General features: G+C 35.6%; 1 protein-coding gene across 1 annotated transcript; it reads left to right on the forward strand.

Annotated features, from left to right (window-relative positions):
* Nucleotides 1-8713: 8713 nt before the first annotated feature.
* CXCL11 (C-X-C motif chemokine ligand 11) lies at nt 8714-10444 on the forward strand. Its single transcript, XM_090268099.1, has 4 exons — nt 8714-8816; nt 9395-9521; nt 9636-9708; nt 9939-10444. The coding sequence occupies exons 1-4, from the start codon at nt 8756-8758 to the stop codon at nt 9978-9980; spliced, it is 303 nt and encodes a 100-aa protein (XP_090124225.1). The 5' UTR covers nt 8714-8755; the 3' UTR covers nt 9981-10444.
* Nucleotides 10445-19753: the final 9309 nt, after the last annotated feature.

The raw sequence follows: 19753 nt of genomic DNA on the forward strand, positions 1-19753 counted from the left end.
TACAACACCTGGCCCATGGCAGGCACCCAAACAAACAATGGCATTCACTACGGTCTCCATCACCCATCCTGCTACCACCACAGACCCAGCCCCCAGCTGATAAAGATGCCAGGTGAGAGAAAGGAAACCAGAACTGAGGAGTGAGCCACGTTGTTTTCCAGACCACACCTCTTACTGCTCACTTACCCACACATTAAAAGAAATATAGAAAGTAAGCTAGGTTGTGTATGCTTCTAAGGTGAAACCAGAAAGTCAGGAAAATCTTAGAAATAGGAAAATGAAAGGAATGTTTTGGTGGTTTTTTTATTAAAAAGGAAAATAGCATTTAGCATAATGTACAAAATAAAAATTATCTATAGCCTATCTAAATATTTAAAAGTTGTTTTGAATCCAAAAGAAAATCATTCTAAGTATCAAGATATTATATTTATAATAAAAAATGTCCTCCAACCCTTTTCTTTCATATTCCTAACTATATCTCCTGTTTAAAACATTACATTTACTTTAACCCTTAGTTCATACTAGCAAGCCATGTGTACTGAAATGTTTTATATAAATGGATATTTTACTTACCCTATTAAAAAGCATACAAATAAATTCAATGCATCTTCATACCTTACATATATAGCATAGCTCCTCTAACATTCACATGCAGGACACATCTTTCCAGGCAGGATCCTTTTGTGCATTACTCTCTTTCTAACGAGCCCTGAAATAATGTCAGCCAGATCTATTTTCCCCTCTCTTCCAGCTTCTGAGTAGCAGAGGTAACACTAATGATAAGTGAAGCTACTGCACAATTTCCCCTCTCCTTATTGAACCAAGCTTCTTTCAATTAGTTGTTTATCAAGTTGCTTGCTGCTAATCTCTCACATGTTTTTGTCCACTAAGAATGGGCATATTGTTTCCCAACTTGGAAAATTAACATGAACATCCACATTGACTTGGCAGTTGTCGATGGCAGACATTTTCCAGGCAGACAACTTAAGGCTATGCACAGAGCTGCCTTTGTTGTCAGAAACAAGATTTCTCTGAAGTTTATGGCGATGTTGAAGCTGTTTTGTACAACCCACTGCTCCTGGCTCAAATACATGCAAATTGCAGCAAATGTTCTGTGGGGAGCAGTATAGAGGGGCATTGAAAACGGGTTCATCTCTTCAACGAGGTAACAGACTTATAGTTTCCTCTGTGTTTTAAACTTTCACCAAAAATTCTAAAGGAAAGCAATTCATTTTCAAACCCATGTCCTTTTCTTCCTTCTGAATTATTGTGAGAAAAAAAAATCAAGTAGCTTCTCTTTGACACTGGTTAATTAGACTCTAACAAAATCAACTTGGCAGTGTTCACTCCGCAAGAAGTAACATTCCAAGGCAAGTAAATTTAGTTCTAGATAAAAGAAACAATATTTACATACTTGTTTTTCCAGGTTTAAAAAAAGCATATAATTATTATTTGGTAACACTCCTTCTAAGAAGGTAACATTAAGTTTTCTTTTGAGAAAAGGAATGGTAGAGTGAAATCATAACTAATTTCCAAGAAAAAGGAAGTTGTAGTTCAAGAAATAACTGGTAGATTAGCTTAGCTGTTTCAGAAAACCCTCTCCCTTGCAATAAATTTAAGGCCATGGAAAACTATACAACTCCAGGGCAAGGCACAGATAGCCTATATGTGATCAGCATGAACAGGCATAGTTAAAAAGCAAAGTAAGATGAATTCTCAATAACTATTTTTCAAATCTTTAATTATTGAAAGCTAAAAGCTTACTTCTCTTTGTGCTCATCTTTCAGAATACTGATATCTGTCTCTCCTTTAACATCAGGAATTTGGTACAGAGTTAGGTCATCTTTCATACAAGGTGTGCCAATGTTCTGATTTTCTTCCTTCTGGCATTCTGACAAGGAGAGGAAAGGTAGCTAGCTGGCAGTGGCTCTCTGAAGCATGGGAGGATCAGTATGGTGATGGTGGCCACTGAAAAGTGGCCCTTCTTTTGTGCATGCACTTGAGACTACAATATTTGGGTAGCACATATCAAGGATGAAGTCGTCCTTATGAAATGTGCGCTCTGGTACATCTCATTCTCAAATACTAAATCGCATTAGTAGGGCACAGCTTTTGCAAATGCCTTCTTCCGTCTTTTTTCCCTTACAAAGAGAAATGGTTTGTTAGAATTCAGAACATTACCCTTGCAAACAGATTTGTTTCTTACTGTTCTAAAGTGTTTTGTATGACTCAAAGATACAGGCACAGACTTGAAACAGAAAGCAAGGCTCAGACAAGAAAGGCTAGAGCCATTTCCTATTCCCCTGCAGTACACACCAGGTGAAACTGTTCTTTTCCTCCTGCTTCCTCAGCAATAAGAAGCAACTTTCAAGTCCTCAAGCCAGTGTGCTATCATGGGCTGCAAGGGGAGGTGTGGTGGGAAAACCCACAGCGAGGATGCCCAGGCATGGGACCACCTGAAGCACCATAGGTGGGAACCGCTGGTTCCTCTCCCCAAGACAAGGATAAATGTCTTCTGATGTTTAAGTCACAGAATCAGATGAAGTATAGGCCCAGAAACATCTTTATTCAAAATTCACTTTCTCTAGGGAATGCTTTTGAATATTATGAAATATGTGTATTAATTAATGCCTTAATGATTTTTAAATTGTTTTTACAACTTTTTCCAAGTCTTTTGAAAAAGCACAGATTTGCCCAGTGCCTAATGGCTGCCTTGGATATATCCTGCAGGATTTGTCTGATTTGGGGGAAGAGTATTTAAATAATGTTGTAAGAAAATCACAGAGGTAATATTCCATATGGGTTCATGAACGCTTCCACTGGCAGATAACTAAATGTCTTAATCCCTTTAGGAAAGAGCATCAGGTACTATTAAGGATTCTGTCTCAATCTGTTCAGTCTATTCACAATATTTTAGGTGCTTATCACACGTATGACAACCTCTTTCCTAGAAGTGAGTCATCTGCCTTCTATAAATACAAAAAACAACAGGATTCTGTTACATAATCTGATTTATAATAAATAGGTATGTTATTGAGTTGGCCAAAAAGTCTGTTTAGTTTTTTCCGTAAAATAAAAGACACATTATTCATTTTCACCAATAACTATTGATTTGGATATTTTGAGTATGTTGGCTATCTCCCTCATTATATAGTATCTATTGTTCTCAATTAATATCTCAATTTGATCACTACCAACTTCAACTGGTCTACCCAACAATGGAGCATCATCCAGTAAGAAATCTCTAACACGAAACTTCGCAAACTACTTTTTACATGTTCAATCAGTCCTAGCACCTTAACCATACATGGCACAAATCTTTTTTTGCGCATCAGTTGCGTTTTTACCCTTCTTGAAATAATAATGCATAATATGCCAAAAATGTTGTGTCTTTTCTTTCATCTTCAATATTAAAATAGCTACACAAAAATTCATCAATTTTGATATTTTTCTTAAAATGCACACTAATATGACAACTGTCACAATACAATTTAATAAAATTGTTTTAAATGAAGTTAAAGACAACTAATTACTACTAAAACCATCTTATAGAAAAACAGAAAAAAGAAATTTTTAGCCAACCCACTAATTTCCATTTCTAACCCACTTTTCACTAATTTACCTAGACAAAACATCCTTGATATTACTTTTTGTTTTTGCAGTCAATATATTTTTCACAGACTTAGTTAATGGTAGGTTGGGAATTAAATCTTTAAATGTTTTGCATTAATCTCTTCCTCCTTGAAAACATTTTAAAACACTTGAAAACATTTGAAAAGTCTGCATTAATTGGATAATTTGAGGTCATAACTAAAACTTCAGAAGAATCACAGATTATAATAGGGTTTTTAAGCTGGAAGGGTCTTTAGTGATTAATTATAAAAACTAGATTAATTTCCTGGATTATTTAACTTCAAGGGGAAACTTGAGTGGGTGAACCTGAAACAATCTAATTCCAGAAACAATATGAAACAATTCCAGAAAACAGGCATATGCTACCAAGAAGAGAGAATGCAGTTTAATTTTTTTCCTGCTTAATCAAAGAGAAAGAACAATGAAATATAATGACTTAGTGAAAAGAGAAAGAACAAAAGGACTAGGAAGATTTAGAAAAGTTTTTAAAACAAAATAAAACAAAAAAGTACAGTACCTCTCCTCTCTATCCCCTTTATTTGAAATTAAGTATCAAGGCAGTATAATATGCTAAATGTCAAATGGATAACTAGACCTACACTATCCAATGTGGTAGCCATATCCACATGGCTACTGAGCATTTGAAATTTTGATAGTCCAATTTGAAGACTTAGTACTGTACTAAAAAAAAAAATCCCATTTAATATTTTTATATTGATTATACATTGAAATAATTTTTCATGTTTTAGATTAAATAAATATATTAAAATTAATTGACTTTCATTTTACATTTTAAGTATATTTTATTGATTATGCTGTTACAGTTATCCCAATTCTCTTTCCTTTGCTCCCCTCTGCTCAGTAGCCCCCTTCCCTCTAGCAATAGCCTCCCTTAGTTCATGTCCATGGGTCATGCATATAAGTTACTTAACTTCACCCTTTCCTATATTATCCTTAACTTCCCCTGTCTATTTCGTTCCTACCAATTATGCTTCTTAATCCCTGCACCATTTCCCCATTTCTCCCCATTCCCCTCCCAGTTGATAACCTTCCAAATGATCCCCATACCTATGATTCTGTTCCTATTCTGATTTTTGCTTAGTTTGTTTTTGTTTTTATTTTTTTAGGTTCCAGTATTGATAATTGTGAGTTTGTTGTCATTTTAATGTTAATAGCTTTGATCATCTTTTTCTTAAATAAGTCCCTTTAACATTTCATAAAATAATGGCTTGGTGGTGATGAATTCCTTTAGCTTTATCTTGTCTGGGGAGCACTTTATCTGCCCTTCCATTATAAATGATAGCTTTGTTGGATAGAATAATCTTGGTTGTAGGTCCTTACTTTTCATCACATTGAATACTTCTTGCCAGCCCCTTCTTGCCTGCAAAGTTTTTTTGGTTTTTTTTTGAGAAAGCAGCTGATAGTCTTACAGGCAACCCTTTGTAGGTAACTTTCTGCTTTTCTCTTGCTCCTTTTAAGACGCCCTCTTTATCTTTAACCTTTGGCATTTTAATTATGATGTGTCTTGGTGTGGTCCTCTTTGGGTCTAGCTTGTTTGGGATTCTCCATGCTTCCTGAACTTGTATGTTTATTTCCTTTGCCAAATATGGGAAGTTTTCCTTTATTATTTTTTCACCTAAGTTTTCAATTTCTTGCTCTTCCTCTTCTTCTTCTGGCACCCCTATGATTTGGATGGTGGCATGTTTAAAGTTGTCCCAGAGTTTCCTAAACCTCTTCTCATTTTTTTCAATTCTTGTTTCTTCATTCTGTACTGGTTGACTGTTAATTTCTTCCTTATGTTCCAAATCATTGATCTGAACCCCCAGTTTCCTTCCCTTCACCATTGGTTTTGTGTAAATTTTCCTTCATTTCACTTAGGCTAGCCTTCACTTCTTTCCTTCTGCATTTGTTGTACTCAAGCATGTCTATCAACTCTGTGAGCATCTTTAACACCAGTGTTTTGAACTCTGCATCTGTTAGGTTGGTTAGCTCCTCATCACTTAGTTCTCCCACTGGAACCTTGATCTGTTCCCTCTTTTGGGCCATATTTCTCTGTCTCCTCAATTTGACAGGCTCCTGTATCTTAGATAGAGCTGTTGTACCTGTCATGTTTTAAGGTGTGGAGCCTTAGGTATTCGTCAGTATAGGTATAGGGTGACCTGTTTCACCACGTCATGGCGCTGTATCTGGGGGAGGGGTCAGAGAGGGAACAATGCCACTTGCTCAATACTCGCCCCTTTCCAGACACTTCTCCCACTTCCAGTATGGGACCAGCGCCTCTCTAGCTGTTGCCCTCACCATCATTCCCGGAATGGGTTGGTGTGCGGATGTTCTAGGACTTTGGGGGGCCATCTAAACAAACAGAGTCTGCTGAGAGACCAGCAGTTTCTTCCTCTGCCCCAACCCATACTGGTTTTCACAGTCAGAAGCAATGAGGCTTTATTTTCCCTGGCACTGGAACTATGAGCCATGCAGTCTGGTCTGGTGCTGGGAGTGCTCCCTACGTGTCCCTCCCTACTTTTTAAAATCTGTTATTATGCTTTCTGCTGGCTGGCCATAGCCACTGCCACAGCCACCACCTCCACGCCGAGTCCTCTCCACCCCAACTCTGCCCCTCCTACCTGTCTGGAGGAGCATTCCTTCTTTATATCTTTGTTTGTTGGGCTTCCATGCAGCTCGATTTTCTGAAACTTCTGGTTGTCTCTAGTTTTGAGGTAGATGTATTCCTTCTTAGTTGTGGAAGGAGATGCAGCATGTCTACCTACACCTCCATCTTGGCTGGAAGTCTGGACTATGTCTTTTTACTTTTTAAATATGGCTACTAGAATGTTTAAAATTAATATGTGGGTCACATTATATTTTCTACAGGACAAAGCTAGATAAGAAGTAAGTGCTATAAAGCCAGGAGAGGAAGAAATCACTATGTATTGAGGAAGGCTTCGTGAAGCTATCACAACTTCAAGAAAGAAAAGGATTTAGGAAAGGAGAGAAAACTAGAGGAACCATATTATATGAATAGAAAGAAGAAGGATCTCTCAAATTCTCTAAATAAGGGAATATTCTGAAAGAAACTAATCCTCCTCATGTGATATTAGAAAGTATTTAGTCCCAAACAAGTCATAGTCCTGAAAACACAAAACTATAGAAACAAGAGAAATCAGGCAGACTATTTTCTACAATGAGTTAGTTAGAAATCTGTAAAATTTGTTAGACACAAAAGGAACTTGGCTGGTTTTGTTCACTGGTCTATCGTCAATACTCAAAAATGCCAGGCATGTAAGAGACACCTAAAATAAATATTTGTTAATGAATGAATGAGTGAGCAAATTACCTACTGTAGAAAAGGATGCTGCTTTCCAATAAATTTTAAGGCAAGGACACTGGGAGAGGCAGTACAAAGGAAGAGTGTTAAGGAAGGAGAGAACATCCATCCATACTAGCACCTGCCAGAGCCTAATGAGCATCACTTTTGTATCATTTAAGAAAATTAAGTTAAAAAATTAAAACACAAAACCAATCCCTCTCCCAAATCTGCATAATTTGGGATTATCTGAAGATCTGAAGTGAAGAACTAAACAAACCTTCCGCAGCATCCCAGCTGCAGTTCAGCTCTGAGGAAAAGCAGACAGGGCTGCATCCACATAGGCAGGAAGAGCCCCATCTTCTGGGGTCATACACAAGCAGCAGCAGTCCTGTCCCTGCAACCACTGGGTGGTCTTCCTCATAGGAAAAGGAAGCTTTTTTATTTTTTTTCTCCCCTATCTCCTTCTAGAATATTTAGAAATACACCCTGACATAAAGAAAAGTTACAATCCTGGCATAGTCTGATATGGAAATGATTAGGTGAAAAATGTGTGTGTGTATATCCAAAGCAGCAGGGGTGGAGAGGACGAGTTTCTGATGTTTTTACAATATTATCTACTAAGTTACAAAGCAATAAAACAATATACACAGAGTTCTGAAGGATTAAGTTGTGAACCACAAATTTTCTAACCAGCTAAATAGTAATTTACATATGAAGGCCAAAGGAAGAGTTCATGCTTTATGAAAATTTAAATTATGCCTATTTAAAACAGTATGACATAGAATATCAACCGAGTCCTAGTTTATGCATAAATTTTTTAAAAATTACTAGCAAAATGTAAAACTATGCATTCCTTTTAAATCACACAAAAAATGTTAAAGAAAATCTATTTAACATTAGGATGAAACCAAAGAAAACATAGAGACAGAAAAGAAATAGCACAAAATAATTTAAAAATCTTTTCAGATTACCAATCATACAGTAAATACAATTTATCAATTAAAAAATCCTTTGGATATGGTTTTTCAAGTGTCTACAAATGACACATTTAAAACTGATTTAGAAAGCTTAAGAGAAAAAGGTAAAGATAAAAAGAAAACAGGAGCTACATCAAAGTACAACCCAAGACATGAAACATTTAATGAGAAAAGAGGATCATTTTTTAAAAATCCACAACTCATACAACTTTATACGCTAAATAATAGTGCCAAAAGAAATGGGTATAAGTTCAGAATTATTAGGAAGACTTCTTTAGACATCCAATTAGAGTTGGCAAAAATATAAATAAGATTAAATAAAAGTCATTTGATGTCAAATAATGTAGGACTTATATAAATGTTAAGAGTTTGGACATAAAAGCAAAAGTAAAATGCTAAAAATTGCATTTCTTAAGAATGCTCTTTTGTATAGCTATGTGAAGGATGGAGGGTCAAAGGGCTGAAAATAGGGAGACAATCTTCCTGAATGAAAGAATGAAGAGCAATCAGAATTCTATTGCCCAGGGTAGTCCAATAAGTAAATGCATTTCTAGGAAATGCTATCTTAAGAAGGCTGGTTCTTATCTGGGTGTACAACTGTTTATAGTGAAAAGTGCTTTCACATTAGTATTCCTTTTGACACTGTAATAAATGGAAGGGACAAAAGAGAAACTCCTGGAAGCAAGAAAGAAGCATGACTCAACTAGGGAAATTCCTGTTGTCATTAGAGGATTATTGGTGTATAAAATGGCCTATATATGCCAACTAAGAACTCACTACCATTTTCATTATTTCTACTCCCTCCCAGAAGAGTATCAAAGCTGAAGCAGCAGCAACAAACATGAATGTGAGCGGCATGGCTATACTCTTGGCTGTTATATTTTGTGCTACAGCTACTCAAGGTATACGGTGCTTTTTACTTCTCAGCCCATAAATTGCCTTCCTAATTCTTTAAATGTCTCTTCTTCCACTTTTACCCTAAAAGATATACTACATTTTATTTAATTTCACACATTAGAAGTGACTACCGCTTTGACAGAGAATGCAATAAATGTCTGAGGCTCTAGAGATAATTATTGAAATTAGAGATGATAAACTGCTTGGAATTTTTTTTTTATTTGGCTACGAAATCTGGCAAGAGCCTTTAGCAACGGTTTTAAATGTCTGTTTAAAAGATTTCTGTGAGATAATGTTACTAGCTTCCTAGAAAAGTTCTTGAGCGTAAGAGTAAGAGGCAAATAAGCTTGATTTCCAATAAACTTCTTTCATGCTATCCTCTATTCTTTAATGGTTTGCTTACAAATTTAAAGAGAAAATTAATAGCTTAAAAAGGCTCCTTTCCCAGAAGCAGTTTCAAGAGCTATTTGACAAATAACCATCTTTATCCTTAAAACTTGGCTACTTTCTTCACCACGATTATAGGCCACAGCCATCTGTTGCAATGAGACCCGTTAGTAACTGATGTTACGATCTGTTTTAGGTTTCCCAATGTTCAGAAGGGGACGTTGTCTTTGCATAGGCCCTGGAGTGAAGGCAGTGAAAGTGGCAAATATTGAGAAAATCTCTGTGATTTACCCAAGTAACCACTGTGACAAAACAGAAGTGATGTAAGTAATGAGCTTGCTAACGATGACAATGGTGGAAGCTCTTTTAAATTTATTTATTTATTTTTATGTTTTCCCAATCAAAATTTAAGACTGTTTTGGATCTTCCTTTAACAGCATCACCCTGAAAGCACATAAAGAACAGAGATGCCTAAATCCTCGATCAAAGCAAGCAAACATTATAATAAAGGTAGGTTGTTAATGGATTACTTCCATTTTATAATGTTTAATCCAAGACAGATCTTTTGAAAAAACAGACAACTGCAGAAAGGTTCTATGATTCTGTGTGAAGTGTTTTTATAAGGGGTTTTTGTTTATAATTAGTTTTCCTTTCTTGCTCAATGTTTTTACATGCCAGCTCTTAATCACTGAGAACCAAGAATAGACCAGGTTTATAAAATTCTCGTTTTCTCATTACAGAAAGTTGAAGAAATGAATTCTTTAAAACACCAAAACATCTGAAGTCCTGGAAAAAACTATATGAACATTCAGAACAAGTTTAACTATTACGATGAAATGATAAGAATTCTGTATTAGGGAAATGACTTTCTGCTCAGTCTGTTGCAATGTACAGTCATGCATTTGTGGGTTAGAGAAACTTCTAGAATATTTGATGCTTATAACTATTCTGCTGTGATGATGAAAATATTTCTGTCTCTCTAAGTTATCTGTTTGTACTTGATCTACATTACATATTACAATTTGCGGTTACAACAGAGATGTTAACATTATTCTGAAGTCAGGATCTTGAGTCAAAAACATCCATGTATATAATGAACATTACCCCCAAATTTTTAATGTAAATCATATAGCACATATATATCCAGGAAAAAAGTTCTTACATGTCATCTTGTTTTATAAAAAGGCTATAACTCATGAAATGTACTATGAAAAAATTATGACCTAAGGGAAACTGGTAAGAATGTAAATACAGATTTTTACAACTTTGTTTCTCATTGAAATGGTCTGAAGCAATTGGGATATGTGTGTTTACTGTGCATTTTGGATTCATTTATTCTTATAAATTATGGCAATATTTTGGACACATTTTGGACACATTTCAAATATGTTTCTGTTTATTAAAGAAAATGTTGAAAAAATATATGTGCATATCTGGCAATCATTTTTACTTTCTGTGATTATTTTTCTTAGAAAAAATACATAATCTTATCTTTTTAAGACACGCCTATACTATACAATTAGGAATACCTAAGACTGTTTTACTTTAAAAAGAATCAAGAAGATTTTTCTTTAATAAAGTACCACCACCCTTTTGTCACTGTAAGAAATATCCAAACCTACAGAGAATTTTTATGAGTTTATTTGAGCAAAACTGATGACAACTGCCAGGAAGCAAAATCTCAATGGATTGAGAAAATGCTCCAGAGGATGGCAGTTTTACAGCTTATTTTATACATTACAATCAAAAGAGGAGATGTAAGGAGGGTTATAGGAAATCCACTGGTGGTAGATTAGGGAAGTGGGAGAAAACAAAGAGGGGAAATCTCTGAGGTTGGATAAAGAGTAAAATGAAGAGACAAATGCTTATTTTATATTGGTGAGTAAAGGATAGTTAAAAATTAATATTTACATCACACAGAGATGATATTTGGACAACGAGATAACAAGATGAGTTCAGTGGTCTCCTGCTCTGGTGGGAGATTGTGCCCTGGAGGGGAGGGGGGGCTGGAAAAGGAGAGTACTCTGATATTCCAAAGGTATTTTGTTTTAGATGCAAAAAGACAATAGACAGGCTCAGTTAAGGTAAAGATTGGCCTTTGTCAAGAAAGATACTGGTCTACTACGTGATTACCCACCATGACTCACCTTTAGTTAGGAAGTTTTAATTTCAGACTATCCTATGTGGTTACTTCAGGTTTCTGAGTTTGGAAGGCCCCCTACACAGGCCTCCCCTGAGCTTGTTGGGTTTAGTATGTGGTCCCTTTTTTGTCCACACTTTGAAAAACAAACAATCATGTCTTCCAAAATTTTGATATGCCCTTAGCAATTTCACCTTGTATTTCAGGAAGCATACAGCTACCTGTCATCACACAGAATTGTTTAAAAATATATTTTAATGGATAATTATGAAGGAAAAATAGTCTTTCTTTTTAAGGGGTCTTCCTAAGTCCAAACCCCTTTCTTACTTGAGGTAAATCCCTTATTAGGTGAGTCTTGGTCAGAGACCAAAAAGGGAAAGCCAAAGGAAGATCCCGTCTGGCAGCCAGAACAAGACCTCAGCCAAGCCACTCCTGTCCTAGACTTTGAACTCCAGCTAGCACCTAAAATATACTATCAGTGAGAAAATTATTTAAACTGCCAGTAGTATCAGTGTAAGTCCTAACACATGTTAGAGTAGCATGACTGGCTAGTCTTTCTTGCCACCTAGCTCCCTTGAGTTTCTGTCCATGTCCCAACCCTGTTTCTTCAGTCTTCCTTTGGATTCTTCAACTAGCAATTAAATTCCTTTTCTGCTGAAGCTAGCCATAGTTGATTTCTCTGCTGTAACCAAAAACCTTAGCTGATACAAAACTCTTTATATAGACTCCTATATATTTGAAAAATAAAAATATTTATTACAGAATTACTAAAAAGAAGATTTATTTTTTTTTGCTTATTTGAAAAAAGAATTTTTTTTTTTTTATCCTCACATGAGGCCATTTTTTCTCATTGCTTTTAGATAGGAAGGGAGAAAGGGAGAGAGAGAAACATCGATGTGAGAGAGAAGCATCAATTATATGCACCCAGACAGGGGATCAAACCCGCAACCTATGAATGTGCTCTGACCAGGAATCAAACCCACAATCTTTTAGTTACAGGACAACACTTCAACCAACTAATCCATACTAGCCAGGCAGAAAAAAGAAAGAACAATTTTAATGTATCTAGTGTGTATCTTTCCCACTGATATCAAAGAACCAACATAATGTACAGCAGAGAATTGGCAGAAAAGTAAACAGCAGGGGAGAATGCCTGGAACCTAACAGGGCCTCTTACTGATGGGTGCCTACAAGCAATAATGAGAAGCTAAAATTTTATCCAGGGGATTTGCATACAAATCTATATAACCTCTATCATATATTTATACTATGACATATAATATAGGTATATAGTATAAACACATGATATAAACAATATAATCTGTAATATTATAAATATATAAATATATTAAACACAGGTATATGGTATTAACACACAATATATAATATGTGTTATATATCATAAATATACATAAATTTCTATATAGAAAGGAACTTCGATATAAATTTCCAAGACAGTTTGAAGATTTGGGTCTAATAGTTGACTATTTACAGTGATTTTTTTTTTTAGAATAGCTTTGAAAATAAAAATTCATTGAGTTAGGGCTACATGATAAATTTTTTAAAGTAATGTAGTATAGACTGCTACATTATTATTGAAAAGACACCATATATGTATATTTCTCCATGACAAACTAGACATGAAAGAATTAACATATTACTTGAGCCATGAGTCTTCTTATCTCAGTGCCTTTGCACACACTACTCCCTCTGTTCACTTCTTCACTAAGCTAATGCCTACTAGTGACTTAGTATATGTACCTTTGAAGCAAGCACTGCCTACTAGTCACTTAGATCTTAGTTTAAATGACATTTTCAACAAGAGGTTGTCTTTGAAAGAACCCCTCAAATCCTAACTGTATTAGCTGACCTATTTGTTTTCATAACACTCCCTACTTTTCCATCACATTATTTATTGCAATTGTCACTAAAGAATTATTCCTGTGCTTAATATCTGCTCTTCCATAAATGTAAGCTCAATAAGAAGGCTACAGTAGTCCTGGCCCAGAGTACAGTGCCTGTCACATATCAAAACCTCAATAAATATTTGATAATGGAATGACTAAATGGCAATATAAACTAAGAAGAAAGGAACTTACAGCAATGGCAGGAGAATGTACCATGGTGGGAAATATAAAGTGAGTTGAAAAATATAATTAGAAGAAAGGATGAAAGACATCAAATGTCTAGCTCAGCACCTTGAATTTTACTCTATAAACTGGGAATTAAATGTTTATGAATAAGAGAATGACCCTATGCAAGTTATTGTCAATTATTCTGGGAATGGCATAGAAAGGTGATTGAAAATGGGAAAGACTGAGAAGGTATATGTTGTCATGGCTCAGGTTCCTATTTCCCAAACCTCAAGTCATTTGCATATCATCTTTACAAATTTTTACCATATTTCTAATCAATCTTCATTATATTTTGCAAATTCTATGTACCACTTTTACTTTCACTGTTGTACATGTGAAATAAGTATCACTTGCTATAGAAATAAAATGGAATAATAAAAGGAAATACAATGAAAAAACACTAAATATCAGCGAGATATTATAGTATACCAAAGGTTAAAAGCATCAGGCCTGCTCATTTGTTAAAAGAGAAATTAACATAGTGAGATGTTTGAAAGCCATACAAATACCAAACTGAGATTCTCTGTAATTTAATCGGAGGGACTAGAAGGAAAACAGAAAATAATTAATTGACATTAAGTGTTGTTATCAGTAAGCCCCCTAGCATTGTCTCACGCCTTGGGAAATACTGGTCTGAAAAGCAGTAAGGAGAGTATGTGAAAATAATTACTACATGACCCAGCAATTCCACTCCTAGATATATATGCTCCAAGGAATTGAAAGCAGTTGTCCAAACAAAAATTTGTACACAAATGTTCATACAGCACATAGCCAAAAGGTAGAAGCCCCCAAAATGCCCACCAACAGATGAATGGATAAAGAAAATGTGGCATATACACACAATGGAATATTATTCAGCCTTAAAGAGGAATGAAATACCAAAACATGCTGCAACATGGATGGATCCTGAAAACATTATGCTAACTAAAAGAAACCAGACATGAAAGGTGACATATTGTATGATTCTAATTATATGAAATACCTAAAATAGGGAAACCCACAGAAATAGAAAGTAGATCAGTAATTATCAGGAACTCAGGGGAGGAGGTAATGAGGAGTGACTGCTTAAAGGTTACAAAGTTTCTGTTCAGGATGATGAACAAGTTCTGGAACTAGAGAATGGTGATGATTATACTATACTCCATGCCACTGAATTGTGGACTTTTATGTGGTTAAAATAGTAACTTTTATGTTATGTGTATTTTAGCATGAAATAAAAGTAATAAGGGCTAAATGATGAAAAGAGAAGTATAACAAGATCACATTGCAAAAAGAGAATCAATAATAATTAGTGACAGATTGTACGTTAAGGCTGAAGCTGAAGAAAAGAATCAAGGAAAATGCTAAGGATTTAAATCTGAAGCAGAGGCCGAGGAGGGAATCAAGAAAAGCTGAAGTTTCGGGGCTTAAAAGAATAGTACCGCCACTAACAGGAATAGGGAGATGGGGGAGATGTGGTTTAGCCAAAAAAAAAAAGGGGGGGTGGGCAGATCGGGTTTTAAACATATGAAAACTCAGATGCTAAATATTCACAGTGATTTAGAAATCCAGACTGTTTCCTCTAATTAACTAAGAGAAGCTTCCAAACAGATGAGTAGTTTTGGCTAATCCTGCTAGAAAAGAAAAGATTAAAATAATTAATTACTTTTGGCTAATGAGTACTTAATATGCCCATATAGAATTAACATACCTCTTGAGTATGTTTCTTAAAGAGTTCCAAAACCAACAAATATAAATCTTTATCATGCTGTCAGCTCATTCTGTGGATTAGAAATAGTATATTTCCAAACACAATTGTTTGGAGTATTGGGAGAGAGAGTCGGGGCAGGGGTGCCAAGGCAACGTTGGCAGCTGAGGTCATTATGTACACTGAACTATAGTTTCACTTCAGTACCAGGAAAGGATAACTACTCTTCCTGGAACTCCTGGCACCATAAACGCAGATGCAGTGATTTGGTGCAGCTCAATAAACTGGCAGTGCATGGGAAATACCCTGAGGTGAATTACTTGTAGGCTACATACTTTCTCATAAATCCTAACTTAGACTCTTCCTTAAATAGTTCACAAATGAAAGACAAGTCATCATCAATAAGAGCTTGAGGAAAACTAAATAATGATCTAAAATATGGAATAACATGCACTATTGAACTAATACATACTGAAGATTTCTCTTCCCCCTCAAAAGACAAAAATGAATCAAGTAAAACTAGGCCTTACCTAAAGCTTCTGATTAACAGTGAAACAAAACAGTCATAATGTTCAGTGTGTAACAAGTATGAAAGCACTGAACGTGCACAGATTATACTATACTATATTATATCATAGAACAGCAGTTCTCAAAGTGTGACACTCATCCCTGTTCACCTCAAAGGTCCCTGAGACACTTTCAGAAAGTCCATAAAGTCAAAGTGTTTTCATAATAATATTAAGATGTTAATGGTCTTTTTTATTCACATTCTCTCACAAGTTTCTTAGAGCCTATGTGATATGTAACAGCAAGAAAGTAAATGCAGTAGTAGATATAAGAGTCTAGCTCTCTTCTCCTGCTACTTTTTTTTTCACTAAAAATTTTTTTTATTGTTTTTCTATTACAGCTGTCCCCCTTTCTTCCCCATTGCTTCCCCCCTACCGCGCTCACCCCTTCTAAGCCTGCTACTCTTTTCACTAAATTTTTTTTGGTAAAATACAGTTATTTTTCATAAAAATGTTATTTAATATGTAATGGGCTTATCACTTGGTTCCAATAATATCTTCTCCCTACCTTGCCTCTTTCTAAGAACTCATAATATCTTTCCACTGGATAGTCTCAACATCCCTTGTTGGTTCCTTTAATCTTGTTCACATTTCTGTAAGTAGAACTGCTATTAAATTCTTTCCAGCCCTGGCCAGTGTGGCTCAGTTGGTTGGAATATTGACCCATAAACTGAAAGGTTGCATATTTGATTCTTGGTCAGAGCACATGCCTGGGTTGTGGGCTCAGGTCCCCAGTACAGGGTGTGTACAAGAAGCAACCAGTTGATGTTTCTCTCTTGCTTCAATGTTTCTCTCCTTTTCTCCCTCTCTCTCCTTTCCCCCTCTCTAAAATCAATAAACATGTCCTTCGATTAGGATTAAAAAAAAAAAAACTCTTCTCAAAATTTCAGCTGAATATACCTTCTGTTTCCTTCCAGGCCCCTGTCTGATCCACACTACTCTTGATCTTACCAGGCAGATTCAGCAAGAGAATCTGCTTCTTTCTGAGGGTTAACTGATGCTACAAAATTAAGATGACCAGGTGCCTTGATTTGTTGATTGATGCCATAGATTTTGTCAGTTGAGGCTGATAACAAAAGAAAGGCATGGAGGTAGTATAGTAGAGTGGTTAAGAGGCTCTGAATTTAGACTACCTGAATTTGAATCTTCCTATAGAATCCCATTTTAGCTTATTAAAAAATAGGTACACCTTATAGAGTGGTTGTTAAAATTAAACGTGATAAAAAAAAATAGCACAGCCTAGCCAGAAAAAAAATATAGCATTGATTTTGATATATTATTTTTAATAAAATAAATTCTAATACTGAGCAGCTTATGCAGACAGTTAATATGGGAAGTACCTGTCCTCCAAACTTTTGGTATCAAGAACCATTCATAACTTGAGACTCCCTTTATTGGGACTTGTCAATATATCTTAATTCATAGTCATCCTGTCCTACTGGTGACATCAAGAAAAGAGACAAAGAGGAATAAAAAAAGAAAGAGAGAGGAAGAAAGAAGAGAGTTAAAAAAAAGAAATAAAGAGTGGGAAAAAGAGAGGAACATGGTGGGAGAGGGGAGGAAATGGAAAGGAAACCAATTCCCACCTCCTTCTCTCATCTCTGCCTATCCTCTGGTTTTAATCTTCTACCACCCACCTAATCTATTCAATTTAATTCACTAATCATATTCTTGTCACCTCTCACCTTTCAGTTCTTTAATCTCTGGATTAACAACTCAGTGACCCTCCCTGAACAGCAGACTGATTAAAATTTATCCGTTACTCTGTTAAGCCAAAATATTGCTACAATTTAATAAAGATTCTTGGAAACTTACAATATTTCTTATTAAAATAAGAAATGACTCAGAAAAGTAGTAGCATAATTATGCCACATTACTTTGGCACCTCTCCAAAGAAAGGACCAAGAAGCTAAAACTCATACTATTTCTCTGTAATGAGGATTTTATAGTAAATTAATTTTAATGAATCTTAGGTACAGACTTGGACTAATCATCATTTTAGTTGATGATACACACATACCGTCATCTCTGACCCATGCATATATTTATGTATTTGTAATACAATATAACAAAGACCTATGAACTCACCACCCCAAAATCAAGAACTTAAACATTAACAATAACTTAAAATATAGCTATGCTCCCTCCCTATACCGTTTCCTTGCTCCTCCAACCCCAAGATAATCATTATCCTAAATACTGTGTTTATTATTTCCTTGCTTTTGTAAAATACACATAACCTAACATTTTACTATCTTGACCATTTTTTAGTTGATTGATTTTAGAAAAAGGGAGGAAGGGGGAAAGGGGGAGAGAGGGAGTAAAAGAAACATTGATCTGTTGTTCCACTTATTTGTGCATTCATTGGCTTATTCTTGTATGTGCTCTGACCAGGGATTGAACCTGCAAACTTGGCATATTGGGACAACACTCTGGGTCCTGCCACCCACTGCCACCTTCTAGGCAAAATTCCAGAGGCAAAGTTTTGGAATAAAGGTAAGAAGTCTTTTTTTTTTTTTCAAAAACTGCACAATTTTGGAATAACAGCTTTCTGCATGCATTAGTCACTTAAGCCTATCAATCAAAGCTGAACTCTTTAACTCTTTAGTTACAGTTTTAATCACTTAATCTTATCAATGAAAACTAAACTCTTTAACTCCTGAGTTCCCCTATCATTCTCCCTTTTAGTTTTTAATTATCTTATTCCTACAGGATGTTTACAAAATAAAACAACATGAGATACAAAAAGTTCACACAGAGGCAAGCACAGGAGTCTGTCAAGTTGAGGAGACAGAGAACTATGGCCCAAAAGAGGGAACAGATCAACGTTCCAGTGGGAGAACTAAGCGAGGAGATAGTCAACCTAAGAGAGGCAGAGTTCAAAACACTGGTGATAAAGATGCTCACAGACTTGACAGACATGCTTGAGTACAGCAAACACAGAAGGGAAGAAGTGAAGGCTATGCTAAGTGAAATGAAGGAAAAATCCACACAAAACCAATGATAAAGGGAAGGAAACTGGGGTTCAAATCAATGATTTGGAACATAAGGAAGAAATTAACAGTCAACCAGTACCAAATGAAGAAACAAGAATTGAAAAAAATGAGGAGAGGTTTAGGAACCCCTGGGACAACTTTAAACATGCCACCATCCAAATCATAGGGATGCCAGAAGGAGAAGAGGAAGAGCAAAAAATTTAAAACTTAGGTGAAAAATAATAAAAAAAACTTCCCATTATTTGGCAAAGGAAATAAACATAGAAGTCCAGGAAGCGCAGAGAACCCCAAACAAGCTAGACACATCAAAAGGACCACACCAAGACACATCATAATTAAAATGCCAAAAGTTAAAGATAAAGAGCAAATCTTAAAAGCAGCAAGAGAAAAGCAGAGTTACCTATAAAGGAGTTCCTATAAGACTGTCAGCTGATTTCTCAAAAGAAACATTGCAGGCAAGAAGGGACTGGCAAGAAGTATTCCAAGTGATAAAAAGAAAGGACATACAACCAGGATTATTCTATCCAGAAAAGCTATCATTTAGAATGGAAGGGCAGATAAAGTGCTTCCCAGACAAGATAAAACTAAAGGAGTTCATCATCACAAAGTCATTATTACATAAAATGCTAAACGGAATTATACAAGAAAAAGATCAAAATGATGAACATTAAAAGGTAATAAATCCACAGCTATTAATAATTGAATCCAAATAACAAACTAATCAAATGAGCAGAACAGGAACAGAATCACTGATATGGAGATCATTTGGAGGGTTATCAGTTGGGAGGAGAAAGGGGGAGAATGGGGGAAAAGGTGCAGGGATTAAGAAACACAAATTGGTAGGCACGAAATAGACTGGGGGATGTTAAGAACAGTATAGGAAATGGAGTAGCCAAAGACTTACATGCATGACCCAAGGACATGAACTAAGACAGGGTATTGCTGAAAGGAATGGGGGTTTTGGGTGGAGGGGGCCAAAGGAGGAAAATTGGGACAACAGTAATAGTATAATCAATAAAATATATTTTTTA

Source organism: Furipterus horrens, unplaced genomic scaffold, assembly GCF_987537825.1.
Source record: "Furipterus horrens unplaced genomic scaffold, mFurHor1.1.pri manual_scaffold_2, whole genome shotgun sequence".
Lineage (NCBI taxonomy): Eukaryota > Metazoa > Chordata > Mammalia > Chiroptera > Furipteridae > Furipterus > Furipterus horrens.